We start from the raw sequence: 15511 nt of genomic DNA on the forward strand, positions 1-15511 counted from the left end.
GGGAGGAGGTGCTGAAGAGCCAGTGAAACACCGGGGAGGGGCCAGCCCCAGCCCCAGCCCTCCTGCTGAATGGCTCCTCTGGGGATTAATTTGTGAGGGGGGGAGACTCACAAAGAGTCTTTCCTATCAGTTGTGTTAGCAACAAAATAGCAAGTAGGCCCTACTCCTATAGCCTAAGGGGGTTGTTTCTGTGTCCTCAAGGCTAAAAGTCATATTACTGCTGCCAGCTAATGGAGAGGCTCCTCTTGGCCCTGCGGTAGCGTTCCCTACTTTTTGCTCTGGTGCTGCAGGTTTGTGTGTCAGCTGGCTGCAGCTTTTGCCTGTCTGCAAGGTATGTGCCAGTCTTGCTGAGGCCAGGTGCCTGCTGAGTTTGGAGAGCAGTATCAAGTCCGTTTTTGCAAACTCTTAGCCCTTATCACCTGGGCTGTTCCTGCCCTTGGCAGCATCAGCTTGCTCTAAAGCTATGGCATTCGCTTATGTGTTTCCCTGCAAAATGCCAGACTCTTCTAATGTAGAGGTATTACCTCAGCACCGAGAGGCCCCTGAAGGGAGCAGGATGGGGCCAGGCACTGCACAAATATATGCTGAGTCCCTGCTCCAAAGAGCTTACAATCTAAGGAGGCCAGCTAGACAAAGGGTGGGAGGGGAAACTGAGGCATTGCAAGGGGAAGTGGTCATGGAGCAGAAGCAGGAAGAAAGCCCAGCTCGGAGCGCTAGCCCGGTGCCCTGCCCACTGCTTCACAGGGCAGAACCTCCCCTTTGACCACACTTTGCTCTAAGGCCCCAGGGTTAACTTTGAGCGGGGATCTGCCCAGTGGCACACACGCCTGAGGCACACCTTGGCGGCACTTTGCCAGTGGCTTCTGACCCAGCTCCTTCCCGGGGAGCTGGCTGGAGCAGCTGCTGCCAGCTGAACTCCTCCTGAGTGGGAGGGGGCAAACACCCTGATTGTCTCGTTAGCCTGCAGGGGCCAGGTTCCAGTCACCTGCTGGAGGCAGCTGGCAGGTGAGAGGGGCTGCTCCATGGTGTTGGAATCCGCACCCCGCATTGAGTAGCTATGCTCGGCTCAGCTGCTGTAGGGGGAGATGGGGGGGGCTGCGCTTTGCTCTGTGTCTGGGGGGGGGCTTGCAGAAGCGGAGTGGGCTATGCGGGGGGGGGAAGAACTGGAGGGACTAAGAGGGTTTCCTTGCTATTGTTCTAGTCAGCTGCCCTCTTCCCTTTCCAGATTCACTCCCTTTTTCCTGGCTTCAAGCTCCGGGCAGTAACAGGCCACTGGGTTTTCCTGCCTGAGCTGGGGGGAGGTTTCTTCCTTTGTATGCAACAAATGACACGGCTCCTGTTTCTGATGACCGGCTAAAAGGGAGCTGGGATGGGGGAGCGTCTTGGGGCAGAAGGGACCTAGGCTGTGCCGGCCCCAAAGAGGCCTGAGATATAGCAATGTCCCCTCCAGGTGAACTATGGACTCGGTGGAGGAGATCCTCTCCCTTCCCTTGGGAATGAGCTTGTGTTGGTGGTGGGAGAGACCTGCCCTGGGATGATGGCACCAGAGATCGTGCTGAGCAGGGCACTGTGTCCGCCGGGGGGGGATCCCCAGAGTCTGGCTGCTAAAGGGCCCGAATGGGAGCTTTGAAAATCCCGTCTGGATAGTGAGTGCCGCAGTGTTTTGGAAACCTGGCCCCACCGGCTGGGTTAGGGGGCAGGAGCCAGGCCTTGTCGGAGAAGATCTGAATGACCAGGCCCTGGCAGCAGGATGCTACCCTCTTCTCTCCCGTCCCCACCAGAACCAGTGCCTTCCCCACACATCTGCTCCCAGTCCAAGGGAGCCGAGATCAGGCTGCAAGGGAGGCAGGATGGTGCAGTGGTTAGTGCAGTGGGCGGGGGAGCCCTGGGTTCAAGTCTGAGCTGCTCCAGACTGCCTGGGTGATCTCAGCCACGCTGTGCTGTGGTACCCCCTCTGTAACGGGCGCTGGGAGGAGAAAGACACCACAGACTGCAAGGCGAGCGGGTACCTTAGAGGCAGGTAGTATATTCTAATATAGTGCCCAATTCCCCCTCCCTTCGGTCTGCTCATGGCTGCGGCCCGGCCCTGCCCTCCCTCCTTGCTGAGAGGAACGGGTACCACGATTGGCTGGGAGGATGGAATAGAACCAGCCAAAGGTACAGAAAGTCTCCTCGGGGCTGCAGATTTTTGCCCCTTGACAAATGGCCCCCACGCTCGCTGTTTTCGATGAAGAGCCATCACAGCCCAGTCCCAGAGGGTTCCTCCTTCTTCCAGCTAGGGGAGAGCTCACAGATACACAAAGCCAGCAGCGGCAGGCGGAAGAAACTCCCTGAGCTCGTCCACGCCCCATATCTACCTGTTCCATGGGGCCAGGTCAGACTCGGTGGAGCTCGGCTGGGTGTGGCAGGCTGGGGATCCGTCCCCTTGGTTCTTCGGGTCCGAACTCCGCAGCCCTGGCATCTTCCCCTCCTGGCCCCGGTGCATGTTTCCTGCGGTGGCATTAACTCCTTGCTGCAGCCCTGGGCCTGGCCCTGCCTCGGGTGCTTCCTGAACTCCCGGCTGGTTTCTGAGATGGCACCAGCTGCTGTTTCTGTTTCGTCTCTGCTCCCTCAAGGCTCCTCGTGCCTGGAGTGAAGTGTAATCTTCCCCGACCAGGAGGGTGCCGGTCCCATGCCGCTCACATGTGTCTCTGGGTGACAACTCCTGCCTCCCTTCGCCCCCGGCTGTTGCTCCTCTATCTTCTTTACTTTGTCTTTCCCGTCCCCAATGTTGCACGATTCCCCCCGCGCGGGAGCCCCCTTCCCCGGTCTGTCGGGAGAGTGAGGTGTTCTCTGAGCCCCGGGCCGGGAGCTAGCAGCTGACATGGGCTTTGGACAAGTAGCTCAGGCCTGCTCCAGAGCATGGTGCAATGTGCAGCATAGACCGGCCCCAGGAGCGGGGCTAGAGCCTTGGACAGTCTGGGAGACAGGAGAGGAGGATGTCCCATTGACCCCAAGGCTGGGTATTAAAGGGTTAAAGAGCTAAAGGCTTTAAAGGACCCAGTGGGGCAGAACCCAGCTGACCTGTCCCAGCCTCTCAGGCGGGGGCAGCCCCCGGGGTGTATCCTGACCTGGTTCTGGGGGCTCAGCCAGGGAAGCAGGAGCGACTCCTAGGCAGACCTACTCCTGTTGGACACCCAGGAATTAGCTGCATCAGTGACGGGGATAAGCAGGAGGCTGGCAGACTCCCAGCTGTCCCCGATGCCAGGCCCACATCCTGGGACCTGGGCCTGGTGTTAACAGGCTGGCTGCAAAACCACCTGCTGGGTCGGTGATCTGACAGCCTTTGGCTTCCATGCCAGGACAGCTCAGCTTGGTTCTGCTGCAGAGCTGGCTGCCCGGGGCCCGGGCTGGGGGCATCTTGGGGCGATTCCTGCCCTTTGTGCTGCCAGGGGGTGCAGGGCAGATTCTCCATGTGCTAGGGAGCTAAGCTGAATAGCTGGGTTCAGGGTGGGGGCTCCTTAGGTCCAGTGCTGCCTTGCCGGGGGGCAACGACTTCCGTGCCTACCAGGCCTTGGGTTGAAGGGAGAGGGAATTCCTGTGCCCCATGAGGTCCTGGAGTCAGCAGAGGGGTATGTGCTGAGCCGGCTGCTCCCTGATGCTAAGCAGGGCGAGGCGGGGTAATGGCGGGGACGGGAGCCCTCGCAGGAAGGTGCTGTCTCCCTTCTGCAGCGTCCAGGTGTAACCAGGCTGTTGGCTGACATTTAAAACCTGGGATTACTCCCCCAACAGCCCCATTCTGCAAAGGGCAGGGCTGTCCCCTGGCTAAGGCCCGCTCGGCTCTTCCGTTCCACTTCCCTGCGGTCTGGGTTGGATGTAGGGCTCTGTTTCACTCTGGAGCGGTGGCTGCATCGTGTGCCGGGCAAGCCCTCTGCCCGGTGGGGCTCGTTCTGGTGATCTAGGCGAACCGGCTGCTCCGGTGGGTGGCGGTGGCTGCTGAGAGGAGGGAGTGCAGCAATGCCAAGGTGCTGGGTTGCAAAGCAGCCCAGCACCTGGGCGAGGGGAGATTTGGGGGATGGGTGTTTCCTTGCTTCCACCTTCTTGCCACTTCTGCTCCCTGACCCCTCATGCCAGGCTTCTCTGCCTCGCTGCTGGCTTCCATCTGCCCAGGGAGTCCCTGAGGCTGAGCCATCCCCGACCAGAGGATTAACCGCAGGACAGGGGACAGACCCCTCCCTGGGCTTCTGGCATGAGTTGTCCCAGGAATTGGAGGGGAGGGGCTTTGTGGCTAATGCTGGGGAGGGGGTCGGGGGGTTGCTAGCCATGAGCTGGGACCAGCTAGGCTGGAGCAAACGGGCGCGAGGCCCAGCCTCTCCACCAGGAGCAGAGTCTGTACTGCCAGGTCTGGCGTGGGTTTTGGGGTGGGCAGTGAAGGCCTGCACCCTGGCAAGTCTGCGCCCCGCAAAGCCCCCTAGGGGCCAATGATGCAGGGGTGTAACCTAGGCGTGTTCTCAGGGCTGCTCTGGTTGGCATGCGCCAGGGCACGGCAGTCCTTGCAGCCCAGACCGGGGGTGGCGCAAGCTGCTTAGGGCCCAATCCTGCACAGGGGCTGAGGTTCTGCCAGGGATGTGCACTCCTGTGGGGGCACGTGGCAGCTGGCATGGAGCACGTGACGCCTTGCAAGAGGCACTTGGCACTCCTTGGCCTCAGGAAGGTCCCTTTTGAAGTAACAGCCAGGCTCTGCCTGTCACGGGGCCAGCTTGCTGAAGGAAAGTTTAACTGGTGCTAAGCAAACACCCTGGGAGATGCTTGCTTGCAGCTCTGGCTGATTGGACAGGTGTGCCTCTGGAGAATAAATATACTGATCAGGGCTCCAGATGCTGCCAGCAAGTCGTGGAGACTCAAGTGGCACAGGGGGATTTGCCAGGCTGGCATCGCCATAGCTACGTGGGGGAGGTGACCCCTTTCTGCTGCTCAGCGCACCCCCAAAGTGACTGAAGCAGCTGGCGCCATCTCTCCTGTATTGAGATGCTGCTCTCGGTGGCTGGGTGACTCGGCCCATCTGAGATGGCACCCTTGGAGCTGGCACACGTCGCTAACCCCCTGTGAGGAACGTGGTTTAATACGGTGAGTGGGTCGGGGTGTGGCGAGGTGAAGGCAAGGCCCTAGGGATGCTGCAGCCCGAGGGCTCTCCTGCAGCTCTGCTCCTGCGCCGTTGGCCTCTCCCCATGCCATGGCCCTCCTCCCCACTTTGAGTGACAGTGATTGGGGGGGGTCAATGCCCCTCTCCTCCCAGGATTAGCCGTGTGTGGGGTGGGGTGGGGTGGGCGCAGGAAGCAGTTGGTTTTGGAGTTTAGTTCTTTGAGATGTATGGGGCAGCACCCCCCCACCCCGGCCCCGAGGAGCAATTGACTCTGGCTCTCAGCGGATTTAGGGAGCCATCACTGTGTCAGTTACGCTCAGGGCAGCTGTCCCCGCTCTCAGAGTGATTGTCTCAGACCCTCTGCGGGCCTTGCTCCACAGGTTGTTTGGAGCTTTAATGGGAACCATGTGGGCTAGAAATGTTTTGTGTTTTTGGACGTTGAGAATCTGGTGTCATCCTGTGACTCCAAGGGTTGGGGCCCTAGGCCCAGCTTAGAGCATCCATGAACCCCCACAAAGCTTAGTTAATGCAGAGCCAAGGCTGCTGCCCTCTGCAATTTGCACCTCTGCAGACGGAGAGAGTTTAATGATTAAAATTCAAACATGGGGAAACCAGAAAAGGCTGAGCATGAGTGACGGTGAACACAGAGCCTTAACTCTGCCCGAGAGGAGCCCCTGAGGATGAATTACAGGCATTGACTCCAGATAAAGCAGGGTTCCAGATACAGGGGAGCTACTGGGCGAAAAATCAATTGAAACATTTTCCCATTGAAAAATCAGCATGTTCGATGGGAAAAGATTGATTTGTGGCCAGGCTACATCTCCCTAGAGGCACGGGGTGCCTTCCTGAGGCCACTCCTTCCACGGTGATCGGTAAATGTCGATTTTGCCAGACACACGAACCAACGAACTATTTCCACGGATGATGATGACTGAAATTTATGGAGCGGCAAAGTAAGATCAGCGCTGCTGGAGAAGGTAGGGTTGCCATTAAGGCAGCTCCCTTTGGATATCTTGACATGTGACCCTGACAATTTGTGTTTTAATGGCTACGAAGCTGGAACTTTTTGAATCTCAACAGTAGATAATTGTCCGAGCCGCCAGGAGTTTCTCACAAATGTGAAAATTTCAATTGATGATTTTTTTTAAAAAAAAAAGCTTAAACATGAATGTCACTCGTCTCCGTCGGAATGCAAAAACCCGAACGCCCCCAACCTAATCCCAGGGGCTGTCATCCAGCAGATGGGGCAGGGATGGAAGGTTTGGGGGACCCAGACCTAAAGTCCCAGGGAAGCGGCCAGTGGCAGCCGCAGGGATGAATGCTGCCCCCCAAACGAGACAGCTCCAGGGTTCTGAGTCGTTTTGCTCATTTCGGGATGACACCAGAGAATCCCCCTTTTTCCCGATCAGCGCTGGGAGTGGCCGTTGCACGGCCCTTTGCTGGGCCAAAGGGGGGTGACGCACATGGCAGCGTGACGGGAAAGTGATCTCGTGTTGAACAGTAGGGTAAGGTGATGCCAATGCAAACCACAGAGAGCCCGGGCAGTGGCTCTAACCCACCTGCTAGTAGAGGTGGGACGTTGGGAAGCCCTGGACCTTGTGCCCCTATGGGTGCATCCAGGGAATGCCTGGACAGGCTGCTAACAATGGCAGTGTAGCATGGGCAGAGGATCAGACTGCCCACAAACCCACCCCGAGGGGACTTGCTCAGGTGCCTCCCTGGTCTCCCTGGGCTGGGCAGCCTGCTCCCAGCTGCATGTGGGCGAAGAAGACTTTAGACCCCAGTGAAACTCTTTGCCCCACTAGGAGGGGACTGGAGGAAAAGTGACATCTGGGCACGAGCCGCCTCAAGGAACCTGCCCCTTGGCCTGGTGGGGACTGGAAACACAGGTACCTTATCAGTGTCCTGGAGGCCGAGGAGATAAAGATATGGGCAGGCAACGAACAAGGCCTTGGAACGAACAAGAGCAGCCATTGTCCTTCAGCACTGTGTGCAGGTGCGCTGCATCCGGGGACCTGAGCATGCTGCCCCTGGGGGGCTGCCCCTTGGCCTGCAGCCCTGCCAGTGGCCAGAGCTCAGGGGGAGAGGGGACAAGACCTAGCTGCCAGAAAGTCGCTGGGGCTGCCAACGCTTGGGAGAAGCGGCTCCCGCGGGCGGGTAGGCAGAGCCCTGGGACCTGGGACTGAGCAGCAGTCTGCATGCAGGGGAGTGGTTGGGCCAGGAGTGGTGGTCATGAAAATGAGAGAGAAAAACACCCTGGGTGGGGAGGAGATTTTCCTTTTTCTTTTGTGTGTTGAAAAAATGTTTTAATTTGGGGATTTTCTTTTAGTGTTTTACAGAAAAAAAACAACCCAAGAAAATACAAAATCTTGTTTTTTGAAAACTGATTTTTTTTTTGGTTCCACATTTTTGTTGGGGGAGAATAGAAGAGGAATGCGAGAATGTTGAGGGATGTGGGGAGGAAAACCCCCAAATATTTTCACCATTTCCCTAGACGATTTGGAACTTCTGGGTCGAGCCGGGGAAAACTTTTTCAATGAACAATAAATGCACCAAAAATACATTTTATTTATTTTTTCCAGGGCACTAAAACTATTTGCAAATTTGGGTCGAATTCAGTGAATAGTTTCAGCTAAAAAAAAATTCCATAGTTTTCTAAAGAAGTCAAAACTCTTTCATCCGTTTTGAAATGAAACCTTTCAGGTTTTTGTTTGGTGATGGTGTGTCATTTAGAAAGGTAGCAAATTGAAATAAAAAAAGGGGAAAAACATTTCCCCTCCCCCCAAATTATTTTGTAACAAACAAAATGTTTCATTTGACTTAAAACAAACAAATATTTGGTGAGAAATAACTGGACAAATTCCGAGTTCAAACTGAAACAATTTTTTCTTTTCTTCCTTTTCAGTTTGTCTTTTCCCCCACCCCCCAAACTGACATCAATTCACTTGGTTTCGCTTCTGGATTCTGTTCCTGGCTCTGCTTCTGACTGTGACTTTTGTGCAAATCATTTCCCAGGGCTGTAGCATGGGGCTAAGCGGCTACTTCCTGGGTGGGTGGCATTGAGAGGGTTAATTTAAGTCTGTACCATACATTTAGATCCACTGGTGACAAATGCATTAGCAATGCAGCTTACTGCAGATCTGATTTCTGTTTGTTTTTAGATGCTCTGCCAATGTCCACATTCTGCTATTCAGGTTCCTTTGCTGGGTGTCAGCAAGCTCTGCAAACATGGACTAATCATAGAATATCAGGGTTGGAAGGGACCTCAGGAGGTATCTAGTCCAACCCCCTGCTCAAAGCAGGACCAATCCCCAACTAAATCATCCCAGCCAGGGCTTTGTCAAGCCTGACCTTAAAAACCTCTAAGGAAGGAGATTCTACCACCTCCCAAGGGAACCCATTCTAGTGTTTCACCACCCTCCTAGTGAAAAAGTTTTTCCTAATATCCAACCTAACCTCCCCCACTGCAACTTGAGACCATTACTCCTCGTTCTGTCATCTGCTACAACTGAGAACAGTCTAGATCCATCCTCTTTGGAACCCCCTTTCAGGTAGTTGAAAGCAGCTTCAAATCCCCCCCATTTGTCTCTTCCACAGACTAAACAATCCCAGTTCCCTCAGCCTCTCCTCATAAGTCATGTGTTCCAGTCCCCTAATCATTTTTGTTGCCCTCCGCTGGACGTTTTCCAATTTTTCCACATCCTTCTTGTAGTGTGGGGCCCAAAACTGGACACTACTCCAGATGAGGCCTCACCAATGTCGAATAGAGGGGAACGATCACGTCCCTCGATCTGCTGGCAATGCCCCTACTTATACATCCCAAAATGCCATTGGCCTTCTTGGCAACAAGGGCACACTGTTGACTCGTATCCAGCTTCTCGTCCACTGTAACCCCTGGGTCCTTTTCTGCAGAACTGCTGCCTAGCCATTCGGTCCCTAGTCTGTAGCAGTGCATGGGATTCTTCCATCCTAAGTGCAGGACTCTGCACTTGTCCTTGTTGAACCTCATCAGATTTCTTTTGGCCCAATCCAAATCCTTGCAAACTCCCAGGAAGTCGGGGGTTACCAAGCCAGCTGAGCCCCAAAGTGGGTAGGTTTATTTTTTTTTTGTGCTGAGGCTTCATGGTGAAATGGGATTAGATGCCAGGCTCCCAGCCTGCTGCTTGCAACACTGTCTCTGGTGTTTCTGTGAGGGGACATGTGCATGCCAGAGCTCCATCTGGGGCTAGCTAGGGACTGCTCTTTAAATAGGTGCATGCTGTCACCATGGTAGGGGGGCCAGAGGCAGAGGCTGTTTACCTGTGGGGAACTAAGATGAACGCTTTGTTGTCGCTGACCCCAAAGTTCACGGCGAGGGAGCAAGCAGGGGTAGTTCTGTCCCTGGGAAATGCTGCTGGAGATGGGGTTCTTGTGGTGCAAGCCACTTGAGAGCCTGAGGCTGGCTCCTTTCATCCTCCCCACCTCGCTGTGACACCAAATGCCCTGTTTGCACTGTGGTTTTGCAGCGATATGGCTGAGTGAGTCAATTTATCCCTTGGTTAAAAAATGCACCTTTCTGTAGTGATGGCAAAGCTGCAGAGCGCTGCAGCGACCTATCCAGTGAATGAAACCCCAAGCTCCTGGCTCCTCGTTCAGCCTCTTAATTGTAGGGATGCCTTCTTTGTCAGTAGGCTTTGGTGGGCGGGGGGGAGGGGCAGATGAGAGTAGCTAAAAGCACAGAGGGTGGCCTGAGGCTAGCGTGCGAGTGTCTGTGTGTGACCATAGGGCATGGAGCCGGGGTGGGGCACCCGACCTGTGGCCTGACCATTGTTAAGCATGTCCATGAGATAGGGTAGCCACCCAGCTGGTTTTGGACTAGCGGGGCTGGTTTTGGACTGGCCCGGCTGGTTTTTGTACTCTCTTGCCAGCCTAGACATGTCATTTGCTGGTGCGGTTTTTTTTGCCATGTGTGCGTGCAGCTGAGAGCACAGAGATTGGGCGAGTGGCTACTGCACGCATCATGGCCAGGGGTGTGCCGGGGCTGGCACCCAGATCCTGCTCTGCCAGCACAGTGGGCTGGGTCCTCACCTGCCAACTGCCAAAACCAGGGCAGCTCTTCTCATTCCGGGGCCAGCCGGGAAGTGGGCAGACCTGTCATCCAAGGGGTAAGGTGAGGAAGGGGCAGGGAGGGACAGCAGAGCGAGTCCCTCAAGGACTGAGACTCCAGGAAGGGGGTGGGTGCAGGGGCTCCTGGGCCATGGGGGATAAGGCTGCTGGTGGGAGAGGTGGGGCACCTAATAGGGGAAGAAGAGGGTCAGATGAGATGGGGATGGGGCAAATCTATGCCCCACTTTAAATGGTACTCTGCAGCCCCCCCCATTCTCCCATGTGAGACAACTAGGGCGTGGTGAGCATGGCTGCTGTGTTTGGGTGTCTGATGGTGGGAGAAGAAGGAAGCTGATTCAGCAAGGAACAGGTCTACACGTACAACACTCTGTGTGTGTGTGTGTGGGGGGGGAAGAATACAGAGTGTTTGGGGAGGAGAGCACAAGATGTGAAACCACACAAGAGAAAAGCGGCCAATGGTGCTACTTTAAAATCTCCTTTCAATGCAGTGCGAGCTGGGCTCTGGCCCAGGCTGCTGAGGGACATGCCAGAAGCTGCTTTGACCAAAGCACCCTCCCAAAAGGCGTTGGCTGTGGTTGGCATTTGCTGCAGCAAGCCTCAAACAAAATCGAGATGAGCCTGGACTGTCACTGATCAGTTTTTTCTTTGTTTTTTTAAAATCCCTGGAGAGCTCTCCCCTGAATGTCTTGGTCATCCCTTGAAGCAGCTCTGGGCCTCTGTTGGGTGCAGGAGAAATGAGATTCTCCTCCCCGTTTTCAGTCAGAAACGGGCGGGTAGAGCCAGTTTTGCTCTGTGTAGACTCATGAATCCTCCTATGCTGGCGAGGGTTGGTGACTGCGACGGGTGGCGTCCCCGTGGGAGAAGCAGCAGCATCACCGGTCTTCTCAGCTGCAGGGATGGGAGAGGGGATGAATTGCTGGCTTTCCCAGGCTCTGGAGCTGGTGTCCCAAAGCGACTGGAGCCCCAGACAGGCCTCCTCTGCACCCGAGCTGTGTGAAGCTGAGCCTGCCTCAACCCACCAGGTAGCTGATTGATAATGCTGCTGTCCTTGTGGGGCACCTTGCCTCTCCAGGGCTCCCCCCAGTTGCAGTCTCTCCACTGAGCTCGTTGGCCTTCCTGGCTGACCCTAAGGGTCTGTTGGGTGCTGAGGGGCAAGCTGCTGCCACTGCCCCATCCGGTCTAGGAAGCAAAGGATCCTGGGGCTCTAGAATGCAAGGTTCCCACGCCAACGCCAAGCAGTAACCGAGCTGGGGGGGACACCTTGCATCCCCCTGTGATGTCCAGTCCCTGACGGGTGTGTGTCTGTGCTTACAGTGTGAATGGAGGGCTGGAGTCTAAAGTGTGTGTGTGTGTGTGTCTGTGCTCCTTCTATTGGGTGGAACTGGAACTTCTAGACTGTGTGTCATAGGGCCTATACTGCTTCATGTAGCTTCTCCCTTAGTTTAGGTGGGAGGAGGAGCTGACTTCGGCCCCTAGCGTTGCTGTGATGTTCTGCATGGTGCCCTGGTGGGCAGCACAGCATCAGTCATGACATCCAGGGTGTGCAGGGCATTTTTCCCCAGGTGCGTTGGGAATCTGATTTCCAAATCCCTGCAGCAATGGAGCGACGTGTAAGTCCTGGCACGTACTGTGAGAGATTCTCCTAAACTGATTGGTGGGGGCAGTGGGAATGGAGAAATGCCCCGAACTGATGCAGTCACCTTTTCTCAACCTGCCCATCCACCTCTCGAATAAGCTGTGGAGAAGTACCAGTCAGGGGCTGTTGCTGGGAAGCGGGTGGGGATGCCAGGCTGGCTGCCTACCGGCAGGAGTCCAGCATGGCTTTAGCAGCCAGACTTTCCATTGATGATGAAGGGCCGCTGGGCACCTCTGAAAATCGGGGCGCTTCAAATCAGATGCCTAAAAATGGCTTTTGGAATTGAGCTTTGGGGCCAGGCTCTAACTAAGGGGAGAGGAATGGAGAGAAGAGCCCTGGGGATGCAGGGCAGAGGAGGAGGTGCTTATGCCCCCAGCAGGGCAGGGAGGGGGCGAATGGTTGGAGGTGCAGCCATGTGTCGGTTCTCAGCTCTCGCCTCTGTCTCTCTTGCAGGGGAAGATGCTGTCCCGCCGGGGCTGTAAGCTTGAGGTCCTTGTCCTGACCGTGGTGGGGATCCTCTGCCTCCTTTTCCTTCTCAACACCAACAAGGGCGAGTGGGTGATGATGGCTGCCATGACAGTCAGCAATACCAGCTCCCTTGCCCCCATGCCCAGCATCCCCACAATCCCGCGTCGCGTTCCCCAGTGCAAGGAGAACTCCTCGGTGGCCAACATCTCTGGCTTCACCAGCCTGCCCGGCCACATCCAGGACTTCCTGCGCTACAAGCACTGCAAGGAGTTCCCCCAGCTGCTGGACGCCCCCGACAAGTGCGGGGGGGCTGAGGGCTCCCGGGGGGTCTTCCTCCTCCTGGCCATCAAGTCGTCCCCTGGGAACTATGAGCGGCGGGAGATCATCCGCAAGACCTGGGGGGCGGAGAGGACATACCAAGGGGTCCACATCCGCAGGCTCTTCCTCTCCGGGGAGGCGGGGGACGCGCGGGAGGCTTGGAAGCTGAACCGGCTGCTGCGGCTGGAGGCGGAGGAGTACGGGGACATCCTGCAGTGGGCGTTCCGCGACAGCTTCTTCAACCTGACCCTCAAGCAGGTGCTGTTCCATGGCTGGCTGGAGGCCCGCTGCCCCGGCGCCCGCTTCCTCTTCAATGGGGACGACGACGTCTTCGCCAACACGGACAACGTGGTGCACTACCTGCTGGGCATGCAGGACGCCAACGACGGCGACGGGCACCTCTACGTGGGGCAGCTCATCGTCGACGTGGGGCCCATCCGCGAGAAGTGGAGCAAGTACTACGTGCCCGAGCAGGTCACTGCCGTCAAGTCCTACCCGCCCTACTGCGGGGGTGGCGGGTTGCTCATGTCTGGCTTCACCGCCCGCACCCTCTACAAGGAGTCGCTGGGCATCGAGCTCTTCCCCATAGACGACGTCTACCTGGGTATGTGCCTGCAGAAAGCCGGGCTGGCCCCAGCCTCCCACATGGGCATCCGGACCGTGGGCATCAGGGTGCCCTCTGCCAAGCTGGAGCCTTTTGATCCCTGCTACTACAAGGAGCTGCTGCTGGTGCACCGCTTCGTGCCCTACGAGATGCTGGTGATGTGGCGGGCCATTCACGAGCCAGACCTGCCCTGTGGGAAGAAGCTGCAGGTCTATCAGGGCGTCTGAGCGGACCCTGGAATCCGAGGGGAGGGGGCAATGGGGAGGGATTTCATGCGAGGTTGAAGTTGCTAGGGCATCCGCGGGTGATGCCGCCTGTCTAGGTCTTTGCTGCTGTGCCCCGAATGCTCCAGACCAGTCACCTCTTTCTTGCTCTTGATGCCTATTCCAGGAAGTCCTAGATCCAGGGGATGGGACTTCTGGGAATGAGCCTCAGCAGGACTTACGGTTGACACTCTGTTGGCTGGTGTGCATGGGGTGCACAGACATGCTGAATGGCTCACTGGCTTCTGGGTCCTGTCCCAACTGGTTTGGCCCGTTGGCCGTTCCTGGGATGTCAGAGGCTTTTCCCCTCCCTTCCCCGTGGCTGCAGTAGGCATTTCAAGCTGCTGCAGGGATCCCTTTGCAGCGATGTCCTTGGGGCAGCTACCTCCAAGAAAGCAAATGCCAGGAGGCCGCCAGACTGGGGTCTCTGTGGCATGGAGGGGGGAATTTGTCTCCTTGACTAATGGGCATGTTGCCACCTGGGTGCCCAAATCTTGGGGCAGGATGTCACTGGCTTGGCCGATGTCTGGATCTCGGCCTAGACGCTGCATCTCTGGGGCCAAAGGTCCAAACGCTGCAGGAAATGGGTAGGGTATCTGGCGTGATGAGCTTGGCTCGGGTCCCAGCCCCAGCCCCAGCCCCAGCCCCTGTTTTACTGGGGGTACTAAGAGCAGGAGATGGGCATCATACATATCCCCGCCCCAGAGCTCTGGAGCCAGATCTGCCCCGGCGTAACCAGCTGTGGTCCCGTGAAGTCAATGGAGTCATGCTTAGCTCTGGGGCTATGACGCAGAAGCAGACAGTACTAGGGGGATGAATCTGGTGTTCTCAGCTGGGCCCACAGGGGATCTCTGTCCTCAGCTCCTGCCCAGTCCATTGCTGCTAACGGTCTGGTTGTTGGATATATTGACTGGCAGGGCTAGTGCTTCTAGATGCTCAAAACAGCAGAGAGAAGCAGTGTCTGCTCCCTGCTCCTTGTGAGTCGGTTTGCCCTGTGAATTATGGCAAGGGGTGAAGGAGGAGATGAACCAGATTGAAGGATCGTGGCATTGGCCCTCTGGGTAGCTCGGGGAAGCTGTAGAAAACCTCAGGAGGGCGTGTGTGTGTGGCTGCCTCTCCTCTCTCCCAGCGCCTGTCTGTGCAGATGTTCCAGTGAGAACTTGTGCTCCAGGACAAAAATCTGCCTGGGGGCTTGGTCCTGCTGGTGAGACAGAGTCCCCACGCTGAGATGCGCCAGGAGACCGACCGAACCCAGCTGGCTTCAGGGTACACCATTTTGCGCTGAGTCAGCGCGAGAGACTCAGGGTATAAAACTGCATCTCTCCTGGCAGGAGAGGGAGCTAATGGGGGCCTCTCTTCACCTTTGGCTCAGCTGTGTCCTGACTGTACTAATAAACCCCCGATATGGACCCCCACTCCTCCCCGGGGCACAGTCCTGCATGGCACCAAGGGGTGATTTTCCAAAGAGCTGCCCTGTCCCTGAAAATCAGGCCCTTGCAGGACACGGCTGATATTTACTAACTGAACTGGGCCCTTTGAATTCAGGCCTATGGCTTGGCATGGCCAGACGGGCACGGGCTTGGCAGAAGCCCGACATATGACCCTGCCCTGCTCTGCCCAAGTGGAGGGCAAACCTGAGATCTGAATTGCTGTTAAACTTGACCCACCGGCAATGTCTATTGTTAATCAAGAAAGGTACAAGTGTGCACCACAGAGCTGTGCGTCTCTCAAACTGCCTGTTGTCCCCTGAGCTCAGACAAACTGCTGCTGAGGCTTTATCAGTTCATTCTGTTTTAGGAGATAATGCTAGAACAAGTCTAAAGTTACCTAGGACATTGGCCTTGGTTTGTTTGTTTTATGTTTAAAACCAGCTGTTCCTCTCCCCAGCTCCGCCTTGTGTTAAAACACACCCTCCCTTCTGAACCTGCCACATCCGAATTGTTCAATTTCACGTGTAGCATTGCTCTGGAGTCAGGAACTGCACAGGTTAAATC

General features: G+C 56.3%; 1 protein-coding gene across 4 annotated transcripts; it reads left to right on the plus strand.

Moving 5' to 3' along the window:
• Positions 1-15511, plus strand: B3GNT3 (UDP-GlcNAc:betaGal beta-1,3-N-acetylglucosaminyltransferase 3). Of its 4 annotated transcripts, XM_043502752.1 has the most exons (5): positions 4-331; positions 10081-10271; positions 10988-11250; positions 11675-11790; positions 12318-15511. In XM_043502752.1, the coding sequence occupies exon 5, from the start codon at positions 12324-12326 to the stop codon at positions 13479-13481; it is 1158 nt and encodes a 385-aa protein (XP_043358687.1). In that variant the 5' UTR covers positions 4-331; positions 10081-10271; positions 10988-11250; positions 11675-11790; positions 12318-12323; the 3' UTR covers positions 13482-15511. The 4 variants fall into 4 exon arrangements, with proteins under 4 accessions (XP_043358686.1, XP_043358687.1, XP_038240076.1 ...); XM_043502751.1 differs by lacking the exon at positions 11675-11790 and having other exon boundaries at positions 1-331; XM_043502750.1 differs by lacking the exons at positions 4-331; positions 11675-11790 and adding an exon at positions 6082-6099.

This window comes from Dermochelys coriacea, chromosome 25, assembly GCF_009764565.3.
Source record: "Dermochelys coriacea isolate rDerCor1 chromosome 25, rDerCor1.pri.v4, whole genome shotgun sequence".
Taxonomy (NCBI): domain Eukaryota; kingdom Metazoa; phylum Chordata; order Testudines; family Dermochelyidae; genus Dermochelys; species Dermochelys coriacea.

Coding starts and splice junctions, on each gene's coding strand:
- B3GNT3 (XM_043502751.1), top strand. CDS start 11,125: ATGGGAGAGGGGATGAATTGCTGGCTTTCCCAGGCTCTGGAGCTGGTG. Junction 11,251..12,317: donor AGCCTGCCTCAACCCACCAG/GTAGCTGATTGA, acceptor TCTCTCTTGCAG/GGGAAGATGCTGTCCCGCCG.